Here is a 10718-nt window from a genome sequence, read left to right on the forward strand (position 1 = left end):
GGAAGCCAGGCTGTGCCGCTGAAGTGCGGGAGGTGTGTTTGTGGGTCCTGGTACCTGCCCACCCCCACCCCAACCACTCTCTCTCTCTGTCTTTCTCCTAGCTGTGCCCAAAGTGGGAACACTCGGAGGAACAGCCACCAGCGGAAGATCAACCAGCAGGAGGAGAGCTGCCAGAACTTGACAGACTTCACCCCGGCCCGGGTGCCCAGCAGTGTGGACATCTTCACGGCCTACAATGAAACACTGCAGTGTTCACACGAGTGTGTCAGGGCGTCCATGCCTGTGTATGCTGATGAGACGCTACACTCTACTGGGGAGTACAAGTCCACATTTAATGGAAACCGGTAAGCCTCGGCTGGGCTTGACCCCCAGGCCTTGAAGTTCTGGCTGGGATGGGGGCTTCTGGCTGTGCAGACACCCTATAGAACCTCTGAAGGGCCCAGACTATGCAGACAGCTGAGTTGTCAAAACAAGAGGGACGGGCAAAGTGGAATCAACAGGTGTGTAGCTATCCCCATCAGTGATGAAATTCCTTCCCAGAACCCCAATCTCAGACAGAGATGGAGAGACATATTCGCCACCCCTCACTGCTGTGCCCAGAGGCCAAGTGGCTGCCTGCCAGCCCCAGGGTTCAAAGCCTGTCATGTAGTTACCGGTCTCCTGAGTATCAGCAAATTACAGCCGGTCCCTCTCTGAGTCAGTGTCTCTGAGACCCCGTCAATAAAATGTCAGCAGCAAGCTCAAAAAAAAAAATATCAAATACCAGCCAGACTCTAGGGCCAGCGTCTCTTATGAAATGATGAAGTGCTCTTTCATTATTCATGTGAGGTTCCTCAAAGAAGACACATTCCTACAGCCATCCTTAGGAATGGTTAAGAAAGCCCTGAGTCAGCTTCGCAAGGTTGGTCCAGAATTAAATTAAAATGTCAATAAGATATTTTTTAAGTGAACATGTATTCATGCATCATTTTTTAAATTAAACAAAAAAGGTCCCTAACAACTTAGAAATGATAGAAAGAGAAGAGCAGGCCACACACTCGTCCTGAATGCCCCTATCCTCCCAATTCGGTAGCTGGCTGAGAAGTCTAGAGGCGGTGTGCAGGGGTCCCTGAGAGGTTCCCCCAGGGACCTGGGACAGCAGCCTTCTCTTGGAGTCACTTTTTGAAATGATTGATGCTTTATTCAGAGGCAGGAATGGGGTTTGGTTATACACAGCTGCTGGCCACTACAGTGGTCCATGGTTAACATGTCCCTGTTCTTGCTGAAGACCGTGATCAGTCATATTCCTTAAATACTCTCTCTACCCTTTTCACATCTTCCTATTAGATTCCAGGATTCTCTCCTTAGACATTGCCTTCCTTTTCAGAGAAGACAGCTAAGCACAGACGTCCCCAGACTGCTTATCTCGATCTTTATTTCACTCTAGACATGGGGTCAGCTTGCTAGGACACCCCGGCCCCACCCCCACCAGTGGCTGAACTCACGAAGAATGGACAAAAAGGCTTCAAATGTTCATTGGAGGTTTAAATCATGGGATGAGGTGATGGCTCAACAGTTAAAGACACTTGCTTGCAATGCCTGCCAGCCTGAGTCTGATTCCCTTGTACCCATGTAAAGCCAGACACAATATGGGGCATAACAGCGGGAGTTCATTTACAGTGGCAATAGGCCCTGTCTCACTCATACTCCGTCTGCCTCTTGTAAATAAAACGAAAAAAAAAATTGTAAAGAAAGAAAATTTGAATTGTGACCCAATGATAGTGCCTGTCTTGGAAAAGTGCTGAGGCTTGGGTCAGAGGCTCCTGAGTGGCATTCTCTTTGCTTGTCATGTAAGGCCTCGTCTAAGGGCAAGATCAGCCAGCAATTGCTCTTGTGAAGAAACAAAATGGTGTTATCCTAAGCTAACCTCAGCTGAAAGAAAATATGAGGGGGCATTTTAAAAACCAGGTCCTGCCCTTTCCATCATGCACAATAAAGTGTATCAAACGTTTGCCATTAGAGGCATAGACCCTCAAGCTCTGGGCTTGTACCACTGTCAACATCCAGAGACAGCGCAAGTGAGCAGTGAGCGGGCCACTAGCCTTCCTGGGATGTAGCCTGCACCCTGCAGCCTCCCAAGCTGGGTGGGAGTGTCAGAAACTAAAGCTGCAGGGAGTGAGAAATCCCTGCCTGCAAAAGCAGAGCAAGTCTCCATCCAGCATCCCGGGATCCATCTCAGGAGGCCAGACTCCCCCTACAGGCTGACCAGCTTGCCTGTTCAGTCATTCCTGAAGGCTCACACAAGCCCTTTGCTCGACTCTCCTCAGATCCTCCTCTGCTGATCGGCATCTCATCCCTGTGGCCTTTGTGTCTGAGAAATGGTTTGAAATCTCCTGCTGACTGGCCGAAGGCTTTTTTACCTCCTGGGGGCAGGGCAGACGCCACGTGTCTGTTTCATGGTATGTACCTCTCTCGGAGCCTTAAGTGCTCGCTTCACTCTGAGTCCCTCCCATCCCCATTTCCCTTTCTCTGCTTCGGGATAGTTAGAGGCTCTTACCCAAGGCAGATAGGTTTCCGAGGGCATCAGCTGTGTAGATGCAAAACAGGCTGGGCCGTGTTTGTTAGCAGTGCCAGCGCATCCCGGCGTAGGAGTAATAGACTCCCCGGATCTCCACAGAACATCATCAGTGACTGACAGTCGGTGCGGTGCGGTCCCTGAGGAGCAAGCAGAGCCTGAGCAGCAGGAGATTGCCTCTCGAAACGAGCTCCAGTTACAGTGATCTTTTCCTTTAACAGAAGCCACGAGGGCAGCAGCTAAGTGGACAGAGATCGCAGCCCCAGCACACAACTGCAGCGGGGAAGGCGGGCAGCGGAAAGGAAACACAGTGTTGAAATATAAAAATAAGAGATAAGAGAGAACATGATAAAGAAAGAAAGGGAAAGAGTTGAGACACTTACTAATTTGAAGCCGGGGACCGGTACCAAGACAGGATGAATTTTCCACGCTCTGTTGGCTAGGAACATTTGGTCTGCTTTTGATGGTGTTAACGAGGATGCTAACCATCAAATGGCTTCCTCTCTGGACGTCACAATGTGAGGGAGTGAGGACCTAGGCCAGGACTTTGCAGCCCAGGCGTCCCCTGTACGTAGGCTGTGGGCACAGTCCAGGGGTGTTTGCATTGTGTGCGATTTGCTCTTCTTTGTGGTGCCAGCATGTTTTGTCACCCCAGAGAGAGCCCCTTCCTAAATCGTCCTCCTAAACAAGGCATCGGGTCCCTTCCTAGATCACGTAGCCCTGTTTCTTAGACAGGGCAGCCAAACTTGCAAGTATCTACCCTTCACTTGTTATCCACCATCTGCAGGGGGACCGAGAGGAAAGGGTGCAGGCAGGAGAGGTGAGGGCCAGGCGTGGCCGAAGGGCTCAGCTTGCAGTGCTTGGCCTGCCGGGGAGCCCGCTGTCCTCGGCACGGGAATGAATCGGCCAGTTCTTAATCCTAGCTCTAATGAATCGCACGTTTGCTCCAAATCAAATCTCCAGCCCTCACTCCCTGTCCTGAAGCCAACATGTTCCGCCAACGAGCTAGGAAGCGTAATTAGGTTAGACTGGAAACAAGCCGCCTGCAGAGGCTCTGTGAGCGCATGTGGCACAGGCAGGGAAGATGCAATTGCCCTAGCCTGCCAGTGGGCAGGGCACAGCCTGCCACATTCTCAGAGCACTTGCCTTGGTCTGCCTATGTGACTCGGTCGTTAAGGCTACAGACAGCCCTTTGGACATTCCAACCCAGCTAGCCGGGCAGCTTGCTGAGTGCCCATTCATCTGGCAAAACTCGGCAGTCCCCAGGGCCTGTGGGCACCAGCATTTCAGTTACAACTTAAAGGGTATAACTAAAGCTGGGCATGGCTGCTCATACCTGTAATTTCAGCAGTTGGGAGGCGGAGGCAAGAGGATTGCTCTGAGTTTGAGACCAACCTGTGCTACAGAGTTAATAAGACCCTCTCTCAAAAATCCAACAAATGAAAGAAAAAAGTATATTAAATTGTAATTTATTGACCTGGAGATCATTCTGTCCCCCAGTAACTCCATTTGCAAGGGAGAAACTGATGCCGAAGGAGGACAGGTGACTTGGTTAGGGTCATTTAGTTCATCAGCGGTGAGGCCCGATCACCCCTAGGCTGTCTACCTTTGGGGAAGAACACTGCCTACCATGCAGATAGACCCTTGGCAGGCTCCAGCACTAAGAACTCCTGCATGGCAAGTACTTCTGCCCCTGGCCCCTGCCCGCCCCAGCCTGGCCCCAAGCAGAAGGAAGACTGTGGAGAAGAACAAGATCTCCAGGTGCATGGGCATCTCTAGCAGGCAGCTAGACTGTGGGATACAGGGTGATCCCTGAGTTTGCAAAAACCTGTGTGTTGCTGTCTTCTTGCTGTGCACCATGGCAGTAACTTTTATGAGATTATAAAATTAGGGAGAAGTGTTATATTTGCTTCCCTGCCCCAGAAAACCTTCTTGTCTCTTCCACCTAGTTCTTCCTTCCCAGCTCCCCAGGTATGGAAGCTTCCACAGTGCTAATGGCTTCTCACAGCACACCACTCTTTGACAGGGTGTGAATTGTGAACACCTTCACCTTCACCTACACAAGGTCATATCCTTGTGTACAGATGCCTTGCACCTCTCCCTGTTCACAGGGTGGAAATTATCTAGGTTGAACAAAGCCAGGAGCTAGTGGGACTTGATCAACCATCACACCAACATACACACAGCCACTGGCTCACTCTTATGACTTTCTGTGGACATGGACCGGGAGGGCTCTGTGAATAGCCTTGTTAGTCCTTGATAAATGCTTAAAGATCCTGTCACCATGTGCCAGACAGACTGTTTATCACTCACTGGGATGAAAGCCTTGGATTCTAAGAATCTCCCGCTTCTTACAATTAACACTCAGGCATGAGCAGCGAGCAGAGACAGTCAGATCTCTCAGATTTACTAGGGTACTTATTGTCTCTTAAACAAATAGTAATTATTACAAAAACATTTAATTAAGGTTTAAGAGCTAGTAGAGATATTTTTCCTTGCCCAGCCATTAAGATGGTCCAAATGACTTTCTAATGGTAATGTGGCAGTTTCTTAGTCCACCATTCTTGTCTCTTCACTAACCGGTGTATAGCAGTGGGATGCAACCATGCCCAAGTCCCTTCTCTGCAGACAGGTTGTCTGTGATGCTCAAGGCTTCTAGGCAGACATACCTCTGCTTCTGTCCTCCATAAAATCCAGGTAATCCTTCCTAGCCTCAGACCACCTTGGTGTGAGGCTAGGTAGCTCTGGAGAGCAACAGATAAAGCTGGCATCCTCTGCTGCAAGGAGGGAGGCCTCAGAGGCTCACCTGTCATTGGCTTATGGGCTAATTTTTCTGCTGTTTTTCACACAACAGGTAAACTTCAGGAGACCTCATTACAGTTAGCTTGGTTCCTTTCATTTGCTAGAGCATTTCATTCTGAATGGAGCCTCAAAAAATATCATAAAGGCTCTTCAATCTAGAGCAAGCAAGAGATAAATCACTGCTAATGTTTTCAGAACACATTGAAGATGTAACTAATAAAACATTAGAAGCAGGGGCTGGGGACATGGCTCAGTGGTTAAATGCACTTGTTTGCAAGCCTGCCAGTGTGAATTGATTTCCCAGGACCCATGTAAAGGTAAAGGGGCTCACATGTCTGTGGTCCCAGTGTGCCTTTGGCAATGGGAGGAGGGGCAGAGCCAGGAGAATCTGGAAGCTTATTGGCCAGCTAGACTGGCATACATACAGTAGCAAAAATAGCAAGAGAGGGCTAAGCAGTTAAGGCATTTGCCTTCGAAGCCTAAGGACTGAGGTTCAATTCCCCAGTACTCACATAAACCAGATGCACAAGGTGGCACATGCATTTGGAGTTTGTTTACAGTGGCTGGAAGCCTGGCGCACCCATTCTCTCTCTCTCTCTCTCTCTCTCTCTCTCTCTCTCTCTCTCTCTCTTTCTCTCTCTCTCTCTCTCTCTCTGTCTGTACCTTTTTTCCCTCTCTCAAATAAATAAATAAATAATTTATTTAAAAATAGCAAAGGAGATCTTGTTTCAAATAAGGCAGAAAGAAAGGAGAAATACCATGCAGTTGTCTGTACATGTGCCCATGTAAACACACAACCACATGCACACATTAAAAATACATACAGACAGACAGACATAAACAATAGAAAACACACTCAAGCCATTTCACTGTCTTTAAAAAAAAATATCATGCTTTTGTAATTCAAAGGACCACTTCTTTCAAAGCAGCATTCAGATCCTTATAAATCCTCTCTGAGGTACAGCGCCAGGGAAGCGGATAAGCATAGTCGCCCTCTCACACTGCAAAGAAACTAATATCTGTGATGCCTGGGAGATCTGGCTGCTAGCTGACTGCTGCCTGCTGTCTTTGCTTTAGGAAGGCAAACACTCAGGAACAAGCCAGGAGCCAGGGTCGTGTGCAACACACATCTCCTTCTAGCCAGCAGAGGGCAGAATTTATCCCGTATCACTCTGCACAAGATTGCTGAGCAGTCAGTACTTAGCGCCCTGCCTTGACCTGCTCATTTCCAGTGGGATCCAGGACCCACTCCATCATCCTCACCTTGCCTAGACTCCTGATCTTTCTCTGGTATACTGCCAGGATGAAAGGCTTCTGTGCTGAGCCTCTGGAAAAGAAGACCCCAGCCTTCTGCTGTGGGCTGAAGTTGGAGCAGCAGGATCTGGCAAGAGCTCAGGGGCAGGTCTCCCTCCATCTCAAGTCTGGGGGTCACATTGCACGTTGCAGGGAACCCTCATCCACCCGCATGACCATGCTAGGGGCTGGGGTGGTGGTGCAGTGAGGAACAGTGCTCACTGAACAAGCACAGGAAATTAAGTATGAACTCAGCTGCATGCCACCGAGGTCTAGGTCTTGAGTGCATACAAGCCCATGGAGGTACGTGTAGGGAAGAAGAGTGGCTGACAGGCTCCCTGAGTTTGGCTTCAGAAATCAAGAGGAGCTGGGATTTGGGATTTTACCATTGAAGATCTGGGCACCACATGGACTTGACAAGAGGAGGGAGGGAGACGGATGCATTGGAGGGTGGGATAACACGGTCTGGAAAGGACTCAGGGAGTTTAAAGACAGGTGTCCCTGGAAGGTGCCAGGAAAGGTAGAGTGAGGCTGAAGGCTTTCATTGTCCATTCTGGGGCTACAGAGAAGGAACCAGCTCCCATATTCTCCCCCCCCCCCACCCTATTTACTAGATTGATGTGTAGAGACTCTTGGCATAGACCAAAAAAAAAAAAAAAACAAAAAAAAAAAAACACATTGTGGAGGAGCGACTATGCCAGCCCTATCAGCTGCTCCTAAGATGAAGCCTGCAGGTGCCTTTTGCCTCCTCTGTCCCCTACTTCCTAGGGTAAATGAAAGAACATCTCCTAGGCTGGAAAGTTTTCTCAGTGGTTAAAGTGCTTGTGTGAATTAAAAAAAATAAAGCCAGATGCAAAAGGTGACACATGTATCTGGAGTTCATTTGCAGTGGCTGGAGGCCCTGATGTGCCCATTCTCTCCCCCGCCCCCATAACTATTTTTTAAAAGAACATCTATTGAGAATTAGTAATATTCATTCATCTCCAGCCTGGCTATCACCCAGCTTATCTGGGGGGGGGGGGTCTCTAAAACCCCTGTTCTGAGCTCTATCCAGACAACGTGCTTCTGGGTTTCCAGAAGTGGCCCAGAGTTGTGTTTCCTAAAGCTCTGACCTTGGCACTGGTGGAGCCACTCTAGCCACTCGCTAGGCCTATGACTTCAGGGCAACTGGCAGCACTCCTACCAACTTCAGCCAGGGATCACCAGGGCTCCCGCTTTCTCTCTCTATCACCCACAGGTGTGGTCCTTGGGGTCTGAATGGCCTGTAGTTGTGGGGCTGATAGTGGGAGCTCTGAGTGACAAGAGCGACACACAAACGGTACCCCATCCCCATTACCTAGACATAGCAGTAAACAGAAAGACCTATCACAGCTGAGCAGGGATGGATTCCAGGGGTCCTGGCCATATCCCAGGGCCTGCTGACCTACTGGGTCTCTCCCTGGTTATAAGATTGAGTTCCTGCTTCCTAAGGCAGACACACAGATGGGTTGGGATTCTCCCTTCCTAGCCCGGCTGCCGGTCTCACCTGCACACAGGCACTCCCCCCTCTTATTTCTCTCTTGGGGGGGGTGGGGTCAGGGGCTATTTTTTTCTTATTAAGAACTTTAATGTATAAACATACTAAACTGATCATATTCTCAGCCTGTTGTCCTCTTTGGTCCTTCTTCCCATCCTCCCCCCTTCCACTGAGGAGCCTTCTTCTTATATATTCCTTCCTGTTTTGTTGTCTTCCTCTGTCCTCTGTGTCAAAATGTTGATGGGCTCAGAACAGGGTAGGTCTTGTGAGGGTATTGGTAACCACTGGGGAGTCATGAATGTACCAGTGTGTTCATGTGGGGAAAGACGTGTGTCCTGAGTCCTGGCTTTAGTAGCCTCCAGCTTGAGGGTGGGTATGAAAGGGACTTCCTCCCTTCCCATATTATGGGCGGGGCAGGCACAGCTCTGCTCTCTGTGGGTCAGAAAGGCAAGTGGTGAGCACGTGGTAGGTGCATCAGCCTTCCACACTCACGCTTGGTTTGCAGTGTCCTCGTTCATCGGAGGAGGCAGAGCCCCGCAAACCACACTGTGAATCACGGATGGAGCCCCTCTCTGTGGGCCTGGGGCATCCAGCATTGGTTCAGTTTCTGATGTGAGCCTCCTGGTGCCTGAAACTGCTCCCACATAATTTCCTTTTTTTCTTTTCTCTCCACACAGGATTCCGTTGGTGAACCTGTAAAAACAAAACAAAACAAAAATTACAGACCCTAAAACTCCACTATCTAAGGGGGAGGGTCCCCGCACCTGCCACTTCTGTTTGCCGGTGGGAAACTCACAGAGCAGGACGCTCTAGGCTAAATCTATTTTTGTAAAATTGCTCACGCCTATGGGTGATGCCTTCTCCCCGAGTTTTCTTTGGAGAACAGAAAGAAGAAATGCAAGGAAGGGACTGGAGACAGAGCGAAGGAGGCCAAGAGAAAGGACAGGAGGACGCTCCCGACGTCTGGGATTTGCACCACAAATCTGAACCTGTGCCAATAATACCATTATGTGCCATGTACTGACCCGGAAGCTCGGCCGGAGCTGAGCCCAGCGAACCACGCAGAGACATCTTACAGAAAACAGGGGTGGGGATCTCTTCCGGTAGAGTCACTATTTCTGGTTAATATATATATAAATATATAAATATATAAATACCAACAGACACGCACACAAACACTTTTTTTGTACTGTAGTAATTTTTGAAGATCTTCAATGTTCCTTTTTAAAAAAAAAGAATTGTGTTATAGTTACAAATTCTGCTTTATTTAACTTGCTTAGTACGAACAGAATAAACTGGTGTTTTCTACGTTGGCAACTCACCACACACACACACACACACACACACGCACGCACACACACACACACACACACACACACACACAATCACGCACACATATTTATACAAATATATTGGAAATACAGTTCCACAGATGAGCGTAATCTTTATTCTTCCTGGTGACCTGGTATTTCATCACCGTTCATCCCAGGGGGACAACCTCAACCCAAATGATGAGGTCCTTAAATACCATCCTTTGTTTGCCAGACATTGGCTGAGTGGTACTAAGAGTGTGACTTGTCACCTTGGGCCAGAATTAAGAATGCCATGGTTTTCTATACATATGTATACACACATACATAAATGTTATCTTTCTTCATTTAATTGTCTGAGAGACTACCAACCAGCCATGGGGGCATTTAGGTAGTTGGCTGGTGACAAGTGGGCCTGAGCACCAGGTTGGGTGGGTGGTGAATTCTCAAACATTTGTGTTATACAAGCATAGACTGAATTAAAGAGATTTTCCAGTTCCAAGAATTAAAGAACTATATCCTTACACCGTGTGTGCTTGTGTCAGGACAGGACTCAGGAATGCACAAGGATTGCAGCATGTTTGGAGACTAATCACCTTCATTCAGTGTGTGCCCAGCCTAGGTGGCTCCTGACATGGGTGGCTTGTCTCAATCCACATTGCTGGTCAGCTGATGTACTTTCTTGGGCCCAGGGTTGACCATGGATATTTGAAAAACTGTAGGATGCTGCTGCTCTTTGGTTGGCTACTGAAGGCTCAGTGTTGAGTGTTACAGGGAACCCAAGGTTCTAGACTGCAGTGTGGTTATAGAGAATCGGCATCTCACCCTCTGGGACAGAATTACTACCATGCCTGGAGGGATAGAATTACTACCATGCCTGAGGTGGGCAACTTCTCCCATGCCCATCTTATCAAAGCTCCTGTGCCTCAGGCTTGCCATCGATTGTTAGGAGGGTGAGGGAAGCGGGCTGGGAACCCACTTCAAGGCCTGACCGTCTTTCATGTTAAGATCAAAGCTCAGATCAGGTGTAGGGGTCTCTCTCCAAAGAATGTGTTTCCTCTGAGTGGCCCAAGCATGACTGGTTTCACCAGGACAAAGTAAGTGAGTGAAATTGCCAGGAAGGCAGCTCAGCTTGCACCCCACTTGTTGGTTGAACAGTCAACGTTCTGATCCCTACTTGGGACTCACTCATGAGTCCCACGAAATATTTTGATTGCTTGCACTTTCTGGGACATATGAAAGT

The 10718-nt window shown here is 48.7% G+C and overlaps 1 protein-coding gene across 1 annotated transcript in view; it reads left to right on the forward strand.

Annotated features, from left to right (window-relative positions):
* Positions 1-9999, forward strand: part of Ajap1 (adherens junctions associated protein 1) — a 116211-nt gene extending 106212 nt beyond the window's left edge. The window contains exons 4-6 of the mRNA XM_004657701.2: positions 102-344; positions 2307-2438; positions 8843-9999. Coding sequence (XP_004657758.1) covers positions 102-344; positions 2307-2379 — 316 coding nt within the window. The 3' untranslated portion in view covers positions 2380-2438; positions 8843-9999. The remainder of the gene's footprint in view (positions 1-101; positions 345-2306; positions 2439-8842) is intronic.
* Positions 10000-10718: the final 719 nt, after the last annotated feature.

The sequence above is a fragment of the Jaculus jaculus genome, chromosome 5 (genome assembly GCF_020740685.1).
Source record: "Jaculus jaculus isolate mJacJac1 chromosome 5, mJacJac1.mat.Y.cur, whole genome shotgun sequence".
NCBI lineage: Eukaryota > Metazoa > Chordata > Mammalia > Rodentia > Dipodidae > Jaculus > Jaculus jaculus.